General features: G+C 43.6%; 1 protein-coding gene across 2 annotated transcripts in view; it reads right to left on the reverse strand.

Moving 5' to 3' along the window:
* Nhs (NHS actin remodeling regulator) overlaps nucleotides 1-6,880 on the reverse strand; it is a 324,344-nt gene extending 317,464 nt beyond the window's left edge. For both annotated transcript variants that reach the window (XM_074063561.1, XM_074063560.1), the window contains exon 1: nucleotides 5,786-6,880. In XM_074063561.1, coding sequence (XP_073919662.1) covers nucleotides 5,786-6,341 — 556 coding nt within the window. In that variant the 5' untranslated portion in view covers nucleotides 6,342-6,880. The remainder of the gene's footprint in view (nucleotides 1-5,785) is intronic.
* Between the last annotated feature and the right edge of the window lie 13,058 nt (nucleotides 6,881-19,938).

The raw sequence follows: 19,938 nt of genomic DNA on the forward strand, positions 1-19,938 counted from the left end.
ACTTGATGAATGGCAAATATGTCACTGCAGTGCAATGGAGACATAATAGTCTTTTCAATAGTGGTTAATTGTGCACTATATGGAAAAAATAACTTTGACCTAATGACCCACCTCACCATTTGCAAATATCAATCCCATACAAATGGCAGATCTAAACAACAAAGGCTAAATAAAACACCTTCTAGAACATAGGAGATATTTTCACAGTTTTGGGGTTGATGATGAATTTGTTTAAGAACAAACAGAAGAGAACACAAAAAATTAACCATAGAGAAAAATACTGATTAAAATAGGCTGCATAAAAACTTCTGCTCACCAAAAGATAACACTAAGAAAGCAAAAAAGGCAAGTCACGGAATGAGAGAAAGTATTTACAATACCCATAGCTGACAAAAGACTCATATCCACAAAATATGTTTAAAAGATAATAAGAAAAAGGTACAAAGAACCTTATTAAAACTTAGCAAAGGTCTTGGATGGGTAATTTACAAAAGAGAATGTCCAGTTGTTTTTAAATATGAAAGATGCTCGAGTTTACAAGTCATCAGAAAAAAACACAAGTTAAAAAACCACTATGAATCCAGGCCCCAGTGGCTCACACCTATAATTCTAGTTACTCAGGAGGCAAAGATCAGGAGAATCACGGTTTGAAGCCAGCGCAGGCAAATAGTTCGAGAGACCCTATCTCAAAAAAACCATCACAAAAAAAAGGCTGGTAGAGTGGCTCAAGGTGTAGGTTCAAGCCCCAGTACCTCAAAAACAAACAAACAAAACACTATGAAATTTTATTACATACTCACCAGAGTAGCTACACTTAAGAAGACCGTATTAGTGTTGGTGACGGTGGCAAGTAAGTGGAACATTCATAGAGTTCTGGGAGTACAAATTGGTACAACCAGTTTTGAAAAGTGTTAAGTGAGATCTACTGAAGCCAAACATATTCATCATCTTTGATCCAGCCATTCCAATTTTAGATACATACCAACCAGCTATGTATGCATGAGCTCATCAAGACACATGGAGAACAAATGTTTGTGATGATTACCCTCAAATGGAAACGACCCAAATATCCATCATCAGAAGAATGCATAAACACATTATGGTACATGTACATACCCACTCAGCAAGGAGAATGAACAATCTACTGTATACACAAACAACATGGAAGAATCTTACAAACATAATGTCTACTGAGTAATACTAGAAACTATAAAGGATATCTTTAGTCCACTTACATAAAATCCAAAAACAAGGAAAGCTGATCAATGGGCGTGCAAGTCAGGAGAATGGTTACCTTTGAGGAGAAGGATAGTAACTGGCCCAGGACTTGAAGGGAGGGTATTTCAGGCACAGCAGTGTTTAATATCTTGATCTGGGTGGTATTTCCATGAGATACCTGCTTTGTGAAAATTAACCAAGATGAACACTTATAATCTGTATGCATTTCTGTAAGCATGTTAAACTTTAACATAAAATTTACTTAAAAACTCAGGAACTAAATACAATCAGCAGTGACCCAAACGCCAAAAGCATTAAAATGTCTAAGGATGAAGAGCTTGGCACTGAAGCCTATGAAGTAATTCCAGACTCTCAGGTGTTAGTGACTGAAAAGCTGGACTCACTTCAAGTTTATGACCATAAATCTCAGAAGGCTCTCAACACAGCCAGATAATCCCTCTACACTTCCTTACTGCATCCACTTTACCCCAAGACAACATTTTAACACATTCCCTTCTCGCCTCACATTGCCAACACCCTCTCAGCTGATGACCTCACCACATACTTCACAGAGAAAATAGATGTCATTTTTACATGGCGGGAAGAACACCCTGGCCCACCTCCATCAGCCCACTGGCCCACCTGCCTGTCTGCCTGTATCCTCCATCTTCCCTGCACTTGCCTCCAGCCACTGCTGTTTCTCCACTTCCCTTCAGAGTTATTTCCTCTTCTGACTTCTATTCTTTCTCAAACCCCTCTTATTTGGCCCTCATCTCCACCCCTCTACTAAAATGGCACCTATCAAAGCCTCTAATTAATCACAGGTTACCAAACTCAGTGCTCTCTTCTCTTCTCTTCTTGGGGTGCTCATCGTACTCTAAGAGGCATTTAACTAAGATGATTTTTCCCCATTCTTTTTCTTTTTTTATTTTCTGCAGTGTTGAGGATTGAACCCAGGGCCTCACCCAAGTTAAGAATGTGCTCTACCACTGAGCTAAACTCCCAGCCCTCCCCCATTCTTGAAACACCTTCTCCTTGCTTCCATCATACCACACTCTCCTTACTATCCTTCTAGATTTCTTTTTTTTTCCTTTTTTCAGTACCAGGAATCAAACCCAGGTCCTTGTACATGCTAGGCAAGCACTCCACTAAGCTACAAACCCAGCCCTTCATTTTTTGAGACACAGTCTTGCTATGTAGTCCAGGCTGATGTCTAACTCAAGATCCTACTGCCTCTACCTCCTGAGTGCTAATATTACAAGTGTGCACCACCATACCTGGCTGTCCTTCTAGATTTCTGACTGTTCTTTCTTAGCCTTTCTCCTCCCCTATGAAATTTCAAAGTTGGACTCCTTTAGGCCAACTCCTGGCCCAACTTTTCATTACTTTCTATACTGTCCCTAACTCCAAAGCTTCAGACACCATCTCTAACTTTAAGCCTCACATTTCCAATTCTAGCCCTCTCAGAGTACTCCTCTCCCCACCTCCAACCCTTCTCCCCAGCTCTCAACTCATACATCGAATTGTCTTAAAGCCATCAAGTATTGCAAACTTACCATGGCTCAAATAAAAATGCATTGATTCCACCTGGAGGTGTGGCTCAAGCAGTAGAGCACCTGCCTAGCAAATGCGAAGTCCTGAGTTCAAACCACAATACAACCAAAAAATTTTATTAAAGAAATGATTGATTCCATCTCCTTCATAACAAAATAACCACTTTCCCAGTAGCCTCCCCTATTTCTGTAAATAGTATTACCTTGCATGAGTTATTTAAGCCAGATAAACTAGAATTCATGCTTGTTCTGGGTTGGAAGGCTAAAGGAGCAGGTAGAGGCACCCAGACAACCTCAATGGGGGAGCAAAAGGAACATGGCACACATTTAGTCATCCTCTCCCTTGGAAACTCCCTGAGGCCTGAGCTATCCTAAAGGGAGACACAAAATGTAGCTGGTGCCACTGGTGCTCCCCTCTGTCCTCCCCAGGGAACCCCCACAGACATTCTTGTGCACACCACAGGCTTTCTGCATCTCTTTCTACCTGGCCCTAGCAGCATGCTGGGCTCAGCCATCACACAGGCCCCAGAAGCAAGAGAATTCAGGCTCCAGGTGTTACTTTTCATCAGCAAGGGGTGGAAGTTGGTGCAGAAATATTTCAGTTTCCTTGTCCTCAAAGGAACATATCTGAAGTGTGTGAGCCTAGGTCCCCAGCTGGACTAAACCTCAGTTATCTGAAGTGGTAACTGGCTCACACCAGGTACAGCTTTCCAGTTCTCACTTTCCCACTCCTTCCCCGTACTTCCTGGGATACCTTTTCAAACCACTTACACAGAAATCCTTGTCTCAGGCTGTACATTCTGGGAAACCCAAATGAAGACACACAATACTGTACTTTCATGGCATTGAACAAGAACAATGCCATCCAAAATTTAAATGCATGAGAAGAGAGAGATATGGGGCACAAAGTATGGAGATAGCATTTTAGAAAATTGTAAAAATAATAATTTTAAGTCCCTCCCTGGGTATTATATTAGCCCCACCTTTATTCACCTATAAATGTATATGAATAGAGTACTATTTACCAACTGTATGCATGCACTAATGACCCTCCCTTGTCTCCATTAATCATTAGTTCATACTTCAAACAGTGAAAAAGACTGGAAAGGACTGAGAAATTCCGGATCCATATAACTGCCCCTAAAGAAAGGCTAGAGGGGGGCCCTGAGTTTCGCCTGTGTGAAATCTGTTTAAGGAGAGATGTAGTGTGGTTTGTGTATGTGCCTGCGCGCATGGAGACACACACACACACACACACACACACCCCACACACACACACACACACACACACCCCACACACACGGGAAATGTATGCACCACTCAACAGTCTGCAGAACTTCCCTCCAGTTCTTTTGAAGTGAAATCGCCACTCCCCATGGCCACACTTCCCAGATATCAATGCTGTTGAAAGTGAAGGGCCTGTCCCTGCTGTGTGGTTTGGGGTAAAAAGCAGGCAGGATTAAAGCACTCATTTCCAGTCCCAAAAGTAAAATACGACTTGGCCTAGGGCAGTCCTAATTCTTTCCAGAACTCATCCCCGGAATTGCCCTTTTAAACAACTAGTCATTAACCCAACTCCAGGTCTTTTAAAGCTGCGAAAACCGATCGCGCACATCATTTATTCATTACGCTTATTATTATTGTTATTGAAGAAAAGCGGTGAATTTCTGGGGCGGGGTTCAAAGGGTTTTTCAAGGAAAGAAGAGAAGAGAGGAGGAATGAGCGGGCAGGCAGGGACCGCTCAGAAGCTGGGCTGGGTTCCGGGACAGAGGTGCACGGAAATCCCAGGGGAAGCATGCCGCGAAAGCTCCGAAACCCGGTGCGCTTTGAGGCCACTGCTCACAGGCGCAGCTGCCGCAGCAACAGAAGAAGCTTCTTACGTAAGTCACAGTGGGTGACATCACCTTCGCCTGGAGCGTCGCAGCGGGACTAGGCGCCAAAGGACCCGCGTGCCAGCCCAGCACCCTGTCCACAGCTGCCTGGGTCGTTTCTAGATGATTTCGCCGCTGCCAGATTTGGGCGACCGTGCGCCAGGGGACCCGCCTGCACGCCCTTCAGAGAGCAGATAATGCAGAATGACTACTTAGCGAGAGCTCTTGGGTGTCAGGAGCGAAATCTACGTACAGCAAAGATGTCTAGGAGTCTCTCAGACCTTCCTCGCCCTCTCCCTGCAGCCTGCCTGGCAGGACTGGTTGACACCTAAGTCCACACGCTGGTAGATTTGGGCAACAATGCACTGGGGCGGGGGCGGGGGGGGAGAAACAGACTGCGGAACGCTCGGGGGGAGCAGATGGCACAAAGAGCCATTTAGAAAGAACCCTGAGCTGTTCAGAGCAGAAAAGAGGCCCAGAGGTCTTCTGGATCTCCCCAGGGTGCAAGCACTCTCTCTTCCAGCCCCTCCCCGCGGTCCCTCGGGACCACAGGGTTTTCAGTAGAGCGCCTGTGTAGTTCACTAGGAGGGCAGTGAAGACGCTCCAAGTCGCACAAGTTCGGGGCTCCATGCACTCCCCCGAGGTCAAGGCAAGAGTGACAAAACCTCCTTGGTGCTATAGATGACCTAAAATATGGATACCCACTACTCCTCGAGTCTTCAAACATGCATGGGATGAGCTATAGGACGCGGGGCTGGGCTGCTGGAATCCACAGGAGTCTCACCCCTCCCTCCCCCGAAGGACGTGAAAGGCGAGCCCTAGAGGTGAATGACAGACCCTCGCTGCCTTCTGCTCCCCCATAAATGCTTCCCAACCAAAAGATGTCTGTGAGTTCAGAGGCCGCCCTTTTAACTTTCCTGCCCTTCATGTCTGCACCCCTGCACCCATCCGGGACCAGCCCGCTAACTCAGCCCTAGGAGGACTGGGGTGGCTCTCAGGGGCAGGGGAGGGGTGGGAAGGCGAGAGTAAGGTGCAAGTTGCAGCAGGCGCGGCGCCACAGGATGGGATTGCGGCGACTAGGGAGGGCGCGAGGGTGCGGCGCAGGAGACGAGCGCCGGGCAGGCAGACGGCGCTGGTACTCACGCACTGCCTCCTGCTTGGGGTCCAAGGTGCCGAGGACGCGCTGCACGCCGCCGATCTTGCCCTGCAGCGCCCAGACGCGGCGGTGAGTGAGCTGGATGTCGCTTTCGAGCTCCTGGAAGAGGCTGCACGCGTGCCGGGCCACATCTGAGAGCTGCCGGAGGACACGGGCCAGCGCAGCGTTGCTGACTGCGCACAGGTCCAGCATGAGCAGCACAGCTGCGGCCGCAGCCGAGGACGCCTCGCCAGCGGCGGACACCGCCTCCGGGACCCCCGCCACGCTCTCGTCGCCAACCGCGGGCTCCTCGCCATGCTGCTGCTGAGCTTGCTCGGCCGGCGCGGGTAGCGGTGGCGGAGGCGTTGGCAGCCCGAGAGGCGCAGGGGGCGCGCGGGGAGGATCCTCTGGCCCCGGCGCCTCGGCCTCCTCCCGCCGGCCGGGCGGCTGCAGGGGCGGCGGTGGCTCAACGCTACCTCCACTCGCGTCCTCATCTGGGCCGGGTGCCGGGCGCCGCTGCCGGCACAGCCACTGAGGTTCCACGATCCGCTTGGCGAAAGGCATCCCGCGCAGCCGGGCCGCGACTTTCTGTTCTCCTCCGAGCGCCCCTGGAGAGCTGAGGACCGGGCGCGCCCACCTGAGCAAGGAGAGGACAGGAGTCCCGCAAGGCGCAATCCAGGCAGTCCAGAGACGCAGGGGCTCCTCTGCTCACCTGGCCTCCTCCTCTTCCCCGCCCTCTCCCCAAATTAGTCCAGCCGGTCCTCCTCCGGGTGCACGGTTCCCAGGAAAGGATGACAAGCGCCGCGCACAGAAATCCCGGGATGCGCCTGGGCTCTTCTCACTTGCTTCCAGCTGGGGTCGACTGGCTCAGCTCCATCGTTCCTGCGCTCGCCGCCGCCGCCCCGGCCACCACTGCCGCCGCCTATATAAATGGGCGTGTGTGTGAGTGTGTGTGTGCGTGGGTATGGGTGGGTGGGTGTGAGTGTGTGCGCGCGCCTCAGTTTGAAAGTACCCCGGCGCAGGCCTCTCCCCGCGCGCCCCTCGGCCGCTCCGGGGAGCGATTGCGCCTGGGCTCTCTCTCCCTTTCTGGGCGGGGAGGAGGTTTTGGAGAGGCGCTCTGAAAACCCGGAGAGAGGAATCCGCCTCCAGCCCGGGCTCAGGAGGCGGTGTGGGGGCGGCGGGGCGGACGTAGGGCGGGGGAGGCCAGGGCGAGAGGGGCGCAGCGCCCTGCACGGCCGCTGGGAGTCACTGGTGGCCTCGCCGCGCAGGGAGCGTTCAGGAGCAAAGATACTTCCTCACTTCAAGGGGTTAGAACAGAGAGTGGCAGCGTGGTGGAGGCGGGAAGTCCTCAAGTTGGGAGTAGGGGTGCAGGCAGCAAGCGCAGAGGGTAGATGGGACAGTTGGGGATGGGACAGTTTTGGCGTGTTGGAGCAAGTTGCTGCCGGGAATTCCAGCTCTGTGCTAGTCCTTTGGGTTCTTAGAGGGAAAACTGGAGTGCCCCGGGCTCTGGGAGCACAGACTGCCGGGGAGAGTGACGCAGCGTGGGCGCAATCCCAAGCGGCCGCTGGGCCAGAGTGCTGCACGTCCCCTTTCCCGGGCAGCTCCTGGCAGTCTGAGCTAGACGCCTTCTCTACAGAATATCATGAATGAGACCCAAACTACCAGTGAGCAACAACCCCCCCCCAAAAAAAGCTGCTTGTAAAACTCATTGCACATTACATGAGATGAATCGGATGACCTTCTTGTCACCCTACTGTTCTAATCCGACACAGGGTTTTCAAAGTTCTCCATCAGAGAAATGATGATTCACAAAAGAATGGAAAGTTTTCCCTTCAGTTAACTGAAAGGTATAATTTCTTAACAGGCATACATTTTCAATTGCAGCAGTCTGCAGGCTGGATGCTGGCAGCCTACACCTAAAAAGACTTTGGGAAATGTTAATAAAACACATGCTTTCAGCCCTCCAAAACGTATACTGTAAAATAGTTTTTTATTTTAAAGCCACAAGCCAGATTTTTGGGAATGCAGCCCTCATTTCATGTGTCTAAAGAGAACATGGAAAAAATATGTTTTATGGCAACAATAAAGTTCTCCAGACCTGCGGTGGTGTCTCCTCCTCTCTTTAAGCATGAAACCAAGCTGGACCTTGGACTGGTCCACACTCTGGCTTCCACAGACCCTTGTCTTATTCTACCTGAACAAGTAAGATTTTTGGCAAGGAATACCCTTGTTCATAAAACATCCAAGCTGGGGCTTTGGAGGTAAAGTGTCATGATGTTTGTAAGGTACACATAAATCATACAGTAACAAGAAGACGTACCACAATTATAACAACATATATGGTAAAGGGAGGGAAAGAAGAAAATATGGCAACTTGTCCAAAATAGTGAGTCCAGGTAAAGGACATATATAAGGTAAAGGTGCAATGTATATTTCTTACAACTTTACTTTAAATTTGGTTTTGTTTCCAAATAGAAAGTAAAAGAAATGGAATATTTCTGGACACTGTTTTAGTCTTGACCTTTCACCTCACAAATCTTAAAAAGTTGACTGATTTAAATTTTAATTTGAATTTTAAATTGATTTTAAATTGAACTCAGGGTCTTGAGATAAGTGATGCACCATTTGAGGCGCACTTTCAATCCTTTTAGTTTGCTTTTCAGATAGGGTCTCCCGATACCTTTGCCTGGACTGGCCTTGAACCATGATCTTTCTACCTCGACCTCTGGAGTACCTGGGATTACAAGACTGCACCACCACACCCTGCCCTTACCCTTTAATGTGTTCAAAATTCTGAACTTGAGTCCTGCTAGGTAGGCAAAGGAGACTCTCCTCCCCAAACAGACTGAAGCATAAAGAACAATGAGGGAGTATGAAAGGCATCCAGTTAGCAAGTCTTGTGGCAACAGTCTGCCCTTCCTCCAACTGCTCTATCCTATTAACAGTAACCATGGAAGCTAATTGAGTAGTGCACATTGATGGGCCATGAATGACTGGTATGAGGCTCTCACTGCTAAATGAAGTTGTGGCTTATTGATGAATTTCTTCCAGGGTCCAAAAGAGGTGATCTTTTTTTTTCTTTTGTGGTACTTGGGATCAAACCCAGGGTCTCATGCATGCTAAGCAAACACAAAACCACTGAGCTACATCCCCAGCCCAAAAGAGGTGATCTTAGGGGAAGGCAAAGGCTTAGGAGATGGAAGATTCCAAGGGGTAAGCTGAAAAACAGGCTAGCTACTTTGGCATCTGTCCCAAAGTGACCAGCAGAGATTCAAGATTACAAAATGATCCAAAGCACTGTTCAGCTATGCAAAAAGGAGAACTCTCTTTGTAATCTCCTGGACTCCGACTCATGTGCTAATAATGTCATTTAGTTAAAAATAAAAGGCTTTGATACTGCCTTTGATCTCCATGGTTCTTACTGTCCCCTTTTCTTCCTTTGGTGGTCCCCGGTGACCTCTCCAAGACAGTCTCCTCCAAAGTCACCAAAAATAAAATTAATACAAATGATCATATACATTGATGTGGTCGGTTTGTGTATTCTCGTTCCTCTATGAAGTGTGAATAAAGGCATCTTCAGAAAACTGCTATAATTATACTTTAGTAACACCCTCCTATATGGTTCACCTCTAACACCCCCACCCCAACACACACAACACAGTTTGGGGTTTGGCTTCTGCTTTACAGAATTAAAATATTGAACATTTTAAAAGCTAGCCAACCACATGTAATCCTGATAGGATCCATGAGTAGTCTTAATGCTTGTGAGTTTTCAACATACTCAGCCTGTATCTTTCTTATTCAAATCCTGGACTGTACCATTTTACCCTGAATTTTCTGACAAAAAGTTTTGAGGAAGTCAAATTTGCTATCTGAAGCCAGATTGTTATAACTAATTCTCTCTCTCTCTCTCTCTCTCTCTCTCTCTCTCTCTCTCTCTCTCTCTCTCTCCCTCTCTCTCTCTCTCTCACACACACACACACACACACACACACACACCATAGATCTATGTACACATATTTACTTACCATGGTTTAGAGCCAAAATGGAAAGGGACACAGCATTTTAAAATGTCTAATCCCTAGCACTCATTCATGCAGCTCAAAGGCCAGCTCAGTTCCCCCATAAACTCAAATGTGTGGTCAGTATAAACCTTATGCCATTGTAAAACAAATAAAATATCCTGTCTGTGTCGCCACACCCCACAGTTTCTCTCTGGCCTTCTCCAGCCAGTAGGAAGTAGGGCTTTGCTAAATGATAGGATTGACGTTGAGAGCCTGGCTAGGCTTCCACAGAACACATTTCCTCTAGAACCTCACAAGCAGCAAAGCAGAGAGTCCTAAGACTCTTCACCACAATTTCCTGATTTGATATCCCAGCATTGATGCTACACCAGCATTATTTATACTTGAAAAATATTTTTTTATCTAAGAAATGCCAGGAGATGCATGGGGCATGTTAGCATGAGCATTTAATTATACCGAAGGCTCCCTTTCTCCACCCAATTGCACCAATTCCTCACTTAATCACTGTAATTCACTCCTAAAAGCCCTGCCACTAAGTAAAAAGCTGTTAAATAGCTTAAATATTTCCATTAATTTTACTGGGAAAACTTACGAGCCTTCCATCCCAACCTATATTACCTAAACCATTTCGCACATCAAAAAATAAATCAGCTTTACATAAGTAAACCCCAACAATTTAGAAATAAATGAAAATGGTTTGTACATAAAATGCAATGTGTGATATATTGGGGGAAGGGAAGAACAGATTTGAGAGGGGTGGTGATGGGTGGAGAAAGAATGAGAGGTGGTTCTTCTTGGGAAATTTTTGGAGGATCATAGTTTCACATTGAAGCAGAAAACTTTTTTTGGAATTCATAGTTAACCTATACTTAAACTACACTTACAAATAAAGTTATAGTCCAAAAGACACCTTAAGGGAAAAATAAAGGTTAAAGATGAGAGAGCCTTAAAACATGGAAAGAGCTTGCACACATAATGGGGCATTCTGCAGCAGGCTATAGAAAATGTTACTCACCTCTCTTCCCCCGAGATACACACACATTAGGATGCCACCACCTTTAAGTGCCCCAAGAGATTCTCCCAAGTTAACAGGTAGCTGCTGAGCTCTGAGGTTCACAAACTCCTTTACTCTTTGAGCTTTACTGGATGATGAATAAAGCCAGAAGCCCCTGGTTGGGTGCCATGTAGTCTGAGGGAGCATGCACTCTTCCATGTGTGGCTTATGGTATACATGTTACATCCAAAGCATTCAGAGCTTTGTTTTTCAAGCTCAAAAGTCCAAGTTTTTCCTTGTTGAAGAACCTTGAATTTGGACTTGTGAACTAATGTTCCCATGAAAAATGGGGTGGGGGGAGAGTAAATGTATTCATTAATAGGTCAAAAAATGAAGCCACCATAAATATAAGTACATGTGCATATATTGATAACTACCATGAGTATGGTTTCAAGGGGAGAAACAGACTATCTACTACTAAAGAAGGTTTTCCTTTGTTTTATCTTGTGTTTTTCTTCCTCAAAGATCCTCACTTAGCTTCTAAAATATGAAAGATGTGGGTTTCTCTTTACATTTTACTGACAGGAAATCATGGGCAGCAAAAAAAAGATATTAAATGGTTTTCCCAAAATGCCAAAGACTGTGAATCCAAAGACGATTTCAGGCAGCCTTTTTATCTTCTCATGCAGAGAACTGTTGATTATTCACATTGTTTCCAGTGGGAGAAATTCTTCTTATCTTCAAAAATCCGAGCCTCACATTTTACAACTGAATATAATTTTAAACATGCCAAATCTGGATCTAGTCAGAACTGTGAATGCATAATTCAAAATAATGGACAGAGTTAAAGCAGATGGTGATATCGAACAGCAATGGCGTTTCATTCGCTTATTTGTTCCTTTGCTTATGCAATATTTACCGGATACTGCCATTTACTGAGTGCAAACATTTATTGGGCACTCAGGCCTCTGTGCAAAAGGCAAGAAGACATAAACGTCGCTCTCAAAGGGTGCAGTCTAGTGGGGGTAGACAGCTATGTAAACAAATCATTGTAGTGCAATGCCACGCAAGCTATAAGAGAGATAAGAATTAAGTGCTGTTGGGAATCCCAGAGCGATTACCATTGTTGAGGGAACACGTGGATTGTAGAGAGAACCCAGGGTCAGCGCTGGTTCCCACAGCTTAGACACTGACAGGCTAAAGCTGACACCAACTATCATGATGTGCTTAAAAGCAAAACAGAGTGGCTAAAATTTAAAAGACCCTCCAACCAGCTGCAAGAGAAGATAGCATCTGACTAGAACCATTGAATGGTATTTCCAACAAGTCTTTAAAAACCCTAAAAACCAGGCAGAAGAGAATGAATGTGGGAATCAAGATTTTGTTTTTGTTTTTTTTTTTTAGCTGACTTGTAATTTTCACTCTTTTGGCAGAACTCATTTTATAAAGAGGAAGTGGGCTATTTTAATATATTTCCTATAAAGAAAGTCTTCCATTGGGTAAGACGAACCACATTGCCCTGGGCACTGGCACTACTAAAGCCAGTCATTGTCCCGGGCTGCTAACCTGCCCCTGCCCCTCTCCTTTTCAACTGTTTAAATTTGCTCTGCAAGCACCCTTCTGTGATGAAAACACCCAGTACTGGCCTTAACCCAGAAGAAGTGCTTTTGACTGTGGTGGTCCTAAAATAAACCAGCTCTTTTGGAGAGGAAGGAACTTGAAAGACTAAAATCTGCAACTCACATTGTCAGGCTGGGATTGAGTCCTTGTGAACAGCAGAGGCAGCAAACTTCAAACTTTATCAAGATTGTGGTGCTCATTAAGGAAGTGAAATTGAGCCAGATTTGAAGGAAAGCACTGTAGTAATTACAGAGTTATGAAGATTTAAAAGCTATGCGCCTGGGCACGCAGAGCGCAACGTGTTTCCTTTGGGTTCAGAGACACCGCAATTATAGGGCTTAAGGGTAGCAAAGCACTGAATTAGAACTCCCCATTAGTTTGATTAATCACTGATGTAAGTGAAGGCACTGGAAACAACTCTGCCTGATTTGTGTCTCTTCGTAGTCCTTCCTGCCCCTTTTCCTCCTTATATTTCCTTTACAAAATCAAGAGGCCCAGGAAGAACCCAAACCTTGCATTAATGATAAGAAATTGAATACAGGAAAGTTAAAACTTCCTGAAGGCTTAATGACTTCTCTACATCAGGGTTGGCTTTGCCGGAGTAGAATAATAGTTGTGGTCTTTCTTCTTCCCAGGCTGTTAAATGTTAATGGCACAACAATGGCGAGTTAGTAACTCTAATAGGAAAACCAAACAATAAAATACTTTATGTGGGCTTATAGCAAGTTAACATCACCATAGGAAACTCACTGGGCATATGATATTGCATTTGACACACTCTAGCAGACAAACAATGCTGACAAAATAATATCTAGCCAATTAGCCACAGTGGGTGAGTCTCCTCTGGAAGGAAGTGCTCTACCCTTCTGATCAATGCGATTAACAAGGCTACCTGCATAAATGATGTCTCGCCCTTGAAAATGATGCTGATGGTATTAGGTAAGTATTTTGTGTCAAGAGATTTGACTCGGTGCCAATATCACCAAAAAATACAGTCAGTTTTATGAATGGGGAACACAAAAAGGTCAATACAGCAATTGAAACCCAGCATGATCGGCCTCTTACAGAAAGAAGGCTGCAAATGGAAATCCAGAGCCCTTGGCACAAAGGCACTTTACTGGAAGAGCCAACCTTTACGTTGTGCGCCAAGATGACCCTTGATGGGAAAGGTGATTTTTGTCAGCAGGAGATTTTTAACTAAAAAATGTCACTGAAATTTACTTATGTGGGCCTTTTCACATTTGTGCGTCAACTACAGGACCCGGGGGAACAAATGTGAGACAACCAACTACCATGCCTCTTAAATTATTTTTTTGGAGGCGTTTTCTTTCTCCACCTCAATTGTAAAGATCCAGGAATAACAGCCCAGTGCACAAAGTAGTCATTTTTATTTCTCATCCTGTCTCAATGGTCTCATAATGGGTTCAATGAGAGTCTGGAAATGATGAAAGCTTCTCCATGGAGAATCACAAGACTCACCGTAAGGCAAGACATCACCTAGGAGTCTCCTATAGTAACAGCAATACTGGCAGAAACATTGCAGGAGCCTGAATTTCCTACTTAAGAGAAAAGGAATTTAAAAGGTGACCATCCAACTCACTCACTAGTGTACGGATGAAATATGAAGCCATTAAGATGAAAATAAACAATTGCCCAAGAATTCTGTTGAAAAACAAAGAAGTGGTAAGCGAGTACCTCGAAGATAGCATCATTTCGACCCTTCTTGAAACATGGAGGAAGTACTCCTTCCTACTGATTTTGGGGAGATCGTCATCTCTAGGAAAGCCATGATAAAAGAATGGGGACACAGAAAAAGAGAAAGAGGGATTTGAGTTTTCAAAATTAGTTTCCACTTTTATTTTCATATTGCCTTATTTGTTGGTGTGGGGAGTGTGTTTGTTTTCCAACACTCAAGGTCTCAGGTAGTTTTGCGGCAGTGACAAGATACCCACTATTCCCGTCTTCCTAGCAGAATGCCAAGTTTGTGCCAGGTGGTTATAGTGCCAGCCAATCTGTCTACCATCCAGATGACACAGTTCTGGACAAGGACATCTACATGAAATTTGCTAGAGATTTCTGGACATATTTTTGCTTTCTTAACATAAGTGCTGCTCCTTCCTGCTTCTTCATTCTTCTTTAATCTCGGAAAATAGACTCCTGACCGAGGCGGAAAGGCTGTCCTGGGACCATGTCATATATGAGAATGAAAGTCACATATAAAGTGGAAGAAAGTCAAAGGAGAGAGTTTCTGAAATAAGTTATAAATCAAAGTGTCGCCCTGTACCTGTACTCCTCCCCACTCTATATTTCTTACATTGTGAGAAAAATAACCTTTTATTTGGGTCAGCCAAATAATTGAGTGTCAATTCATTATAAAGCAATATTACAAAATTCAGGAGACCAGGGTTTGGGCTCTCATTCATTTGTTCTACAGATGCTATTCAACAAATACATACTATGTGCCTGTGACTATTCTCAGAACCAAAGAATCATCCAAGACCCGTCTCTGTGGCACTGTCCAGTTGGGGACAGACAGACACTGTGAAACAATCATTTGTTCTACAACAAATAGCTTTATATTCAGAAGATGGTTCTAGTGGGTTCCTATAGTTAACATAATGAAAAGAAATTAGGTCTGTAGCAAATGACACTGATTTCCCTTCCATACTCCCTTACTTCAGCCTCAGTGCCGTGGACGTTGACTCCTCACAACTGCACCCTGCTCAGGAGAATGTCTTGTATCTCACAGGAACTATCTGGAAGATCACGTCCCTCAGGAGGCCAGCCCATGGCCAATGACTCAATAGCATGGTGCAGAACAAACTCTGTGCTGGTATTCTCACTCTGTGTGGCATCACACTGAGCTAGCCTGCAGAATCCACACCCCTTCTCAGCTCCGTCTCCTTCTCCCTCGGCTTTCTTCAAGGTGCCCCCCTGAGAGCACTGCCTCGCTAAATCATCTGCACCACAAATGCTCCAACTTAGACTCTGCTAATGGGAGGCTGATCAAAGACAGTATCTATCTCTGTTTTTCTTTGCTTAAAAAAGAATATAATGTTTAGCCAGGTGCAGTGGCTCAAGCCTATAGTCTTAGCTACTTGAGAAGCAGAGATAGGGAGAATGGTGGTTAGAGGCCAGCCCAGGCAAAAAGAAAAGTTTGCAAGATGTCTGTCTTAGTGGTGGTGCTAGGTACAGAAGCACAAATAGAGGATCAAAGTAGAGGCAGATCCAAGCAAAAAGTGAGACTCTATCTCAAAAATAACCAACACAAAAGGAATGAGGGACTGGTTCAAGTGTTAGAGTACCTGCCTAGCAAGCATGAAGCCCTGAGTTCAAACTCCAGCACCACCAAAAAAAAAAAAAAGAATATAATGTTTTGCATTTCCTCATTTGAACAAACCATCAGAAAACTTCCTTGTTTGAATTAAGATCGATAGAAATTTGAAAGATTTGCTTACAGCCCAATCATCATTCAACTAAACACAAGTTGGTTCTAACCAGTATAATGTCCGAATAGTTTTACTACTAATCATAAATCATTTAATTTGACCCTCAATTGGCCACGGGTTAGGAAAACATACATAAAGATTCTAAATATTGAAATATAAGTTAATGTGCAATATATAAATAAGAATAACTATGATAATCTCCTCTGGGTCAGTTCCAACTGATCAAAATCTTATGTACAGGTCATGATGATACTCCCACCTCAACAAGTAATATTAAATATATAAAATATCATGATGATTTTATCCATTTTGCACTTGTCAATAAAGACATTCACACTGTGACTTGTTCTACTCATAAACAATAGCACTACAATTTTCCTCTCATATTATCATTTTTAAAACCTCAAAGTTAGTTACCATAATGTCATGAAAATTGTATTTGTCTATTTTGGTGTCTGAACATAGATTTAACTTTCCACAGTATTTTGATGTACATTCAGTCCTAGAATCACATACAAAACAATATGTCAATTTAAAGCTAATTTGTAGGCATAGTTTACTTTTTCTTATATAAACAATTTAAGATGAATAAATTGTGTCAGTTGTTAAAAAGGAAAATATTAAAATTTGACTATGCAATGTAAATAGTAGTAAAAGTTGTATTAACATGTGTTTCATAGTTTGAGTTTAAATTACTTATTAATCTAAAATTAAACAATATTTTCCTAAAATTAGGCCTTTTATTATTCAGCATAAAAAGGATAAAATGATTTTTTTAACATTTGAAAGACTGGAAAGATGATATGTACCTTTCAAAGAGGTTCAAGTGATTATCAAATGGAAATGCTGAGATAACCGATCTTTAGTCACATATGATCTGAGTGACTATGATTCTTCTGTCACAGCTGTGGTTGAAGCTGCAGCATGTCTGGGGAACTTTATTATATTAGTAGGCAATATTAAGTATTTGAAGGCAGGACATTGCCCCACTCTGTCATTGCACAACCCTAAGGTGACTGCCTTTCTGCAAGGACTCCCTTGTTGGTATCCCATAGCTTATGATATCTTCTTCTGCCCTAGAACTTGTTAATATTGTAATTTTTTTCTAAGCAAGAATAACTGGGTTTAACCAAGGGAAAGAGAATGCAAACATATAGCTATGGTTTGGGTATGGTTAGAGTGTGTTCATGTGTTGTGAGCTTGGTCCACGGTGTGGCCATGTTAAGAGGTAGTAGAACCTTTAAGAGGCAGGTCCTAGTGGGAAGTCATGACTAACCCTCCTTACACACACACTCACACATACACACACTCTGGCTTCCTATCTCTTCTCACATGATCTCTCCCTTTTGCAGATACTCCCACCATCGTGTCATCAGCTACTAAGCCTTCACTAGAGACCAAATCGAGGGAGCCATCGATTTTAAATTTGCAGCCTCTATGAGGTCTATAAACTTCATTTCTTTATGAAGTACCCAGCCTTGAATAGTTCATTATAAACTATGAAATAAACAAATGATACAAGACTCTTGACTGTAGATTATCTAGTCCTGAAATCTTACAATGACCTGTCTCCAAACTCAACATCTTGATATTTAAATATTCAAATATCTAGAGGGAAGGAATTGAGGACTGGGGGCATGGCTCACGTGGTAGAGCCCCTGCCTAGCAAGCACAAGGCCCTAAATTTAATCTCAGTACTGAAAAAAAAAGTTAGAGAAGGAATTGAAATAAACGACTCTTTGATTTCTAAGATTACATGTTTCCAACCAATGGCATTTCGTATTAATCCAAGCTGAATTCTTGCATACTGCTTTATTGTTTTTAATGTTAAAACACATGAAATGCACATTGTAGGTTATGTCTACATGGCAAGTGTAAAGCAATGTATAAAATGAAAACAAAGAGAGAAATGTATGAACTGGGAGACAGGTTATGTAATTTAAGCTTCCACTTGGACCAACTCCATCATCTTTACAATAACTTGGGTTTTCTCCTCTTACCCCCACCCAAAACATAGGATTCCATGTTAGTAAAGCCCTGAAATCAGTATGAACATTTTCCCTCCTTAGTCTTCGATATATGAGTGGCTAAAACCTAGACCTGATTGACAGTCAATCCATGCATTTTCTTAGCTCTGCAAAATCCCTCTGGGCAATTCTTTGTAAGTAGAAGTATTGACCATGAAAAGATAGTATTTTAATTAAACATTGTATTGATTTATAATACCTAACTTAAGTACTTTATATAGTAATACTGATATCTATTATGTGTGTTGCAAATTGACTAAAGCAAATCAATTCTGCACTATTGGATGGTGGTTTACTTTGTTGTTTTCCTATATTTTAACAAATTCTCTAATGTATTTATGAAACTATCATTGTAAGGAGTTCTAGTTATATGAAATTAGCTCCCCTTGGTTAGTGTAATACCCAAAGTGGGGAGCCTGGGAACACTGAGCACAGCATCAGTTCCTAGAGACTTCGCTAACTTAAACCATTCCCTGGCCAAGTCAACATCCTTTCTTTGTTCACTTCTCTTTCAAGTCATAATTCCCAGCTTCACAAATGGCATTTCTGAGAACAGGCCTTGACCAAAGAGCTTGATGATTCTGGGAGGGAATGAACCACCAAGTACTGCTTCTATCCAACATGATGTTTTTCTGGGAGAAAAATTACTCCTATGGCTTTTTATCCATCCTTGTCTAAAAAGTTTCCATGGTAAACACAGCTGGAGGTTTGTCCATTTTAAATGACACAAATAAAGATTCCTCCTCAAGTCCCTGGAGTTACTCTTCGGTGGTCTAAGAGGACTATTAGGCAACAGCTCTTAGTAACTGGTCTCAAATACATTCCCATTACTTATTTTCTTCTAGTGTCTACACCCACCTTCCCAAGCCATTTCTCTGACTTCAGAGTTCACTTCTAGAGATTAATGCATGCTGGCTTTTACCATGATATAGTTTCTACCCAACAATGTGGGTAGAAACTTATTCTGTATGTATAAATTCAATGTTCCATTCACTCATTAAGATGTTTTTAATTTTTTTTCTCAAACTTGTTTTCCATTAAATGCAATATGAGGAGTATGGGGTCACCTTGACCCCACTTCATGATTTAATATGGTTCTCAACCTTGGCTTCCCATCAGAATCACCTCAGAAACTAAGAAATATGGATATCTGGCACCTACTTTCAATCCCACCAAGGTGTTCTAGTCTAGTTGGTCTAGAGTACAGCCTAGACATTGGGATTTTTTAAACTTCCCAGGTGTTTCTAATGTGCAGCCAAGTTTAAAATCAACTGAAGCAAGAAGACTTGATTTAAGTGTGGCCACTAATTAGCTACATAACCTTGAGCAAAAGAAATATTCATTTATCCAATGAATGTTCTGTGATGGCTTGTTGTTTGCAAGACAGTGTTAGAGGCCTTATCTCCCAGCCTCCAAAATATGTGAATTGAACTCGACCATTTATTCATTTGTTCAGCAAATAAGGATTGAGTGGCTACCACCTTCCAGGCACTGGAAGAAATACAGCAGAAATACACACACAAGAAATACAGCAGAAAACCTGATGAACAAACTCCATTCCCTCATGGAGATTACAGTCTAGTTGGATGAGGCATGACCATTTATAAGTAATGAAAAGATGAATAGCAATGGCAGATAAAGGAAGGGGAGAGTGATGGGATGTACTTGCAGTCAGCATGGAGGCAGCGGTAGAAGTAGTGAAGGGAGAGATGAGTTCCAGAAATGGACAAGGAGATAACATCACCAGGACTTAGTGATGGATGTGATTTAGAAGAGAGAGAGGGAAAGGGAAAAAGGTCATCCCAATGTCTCAAGAAGATTGATGGCCGATCTGCTATGGCAAAGAATGTGGGTAAGGAATCAACCACTCCAGAACTGGAGAAATAAAGCCACACCCTCCCCCAGACAGAGACTGAACAAAGAAGGAACCTTAGCTAAGCTATGCAATGCCTTTTATATAAGTAGTCATTTCTACATCTAATTGGGACTGTGTATATAGGTAAAGGGTGGCCACTGAAGAGCCCATTCTCATAGGACCAAGGCTGA

The sequence above is a fragment of the Castor canadensis genome, chromosome X (assembly GCF_047511655.1).
Source record: "Castor canadensis chromosome X, mCasCan1.hap1v2, whole genome shotgun sequence".
Classification (NCBI taxonomy): Eukaryota; Metazoa; Chordata; class Mammalia; order Rodentia; family Castoridae; genus Castor; species Castor canadensis.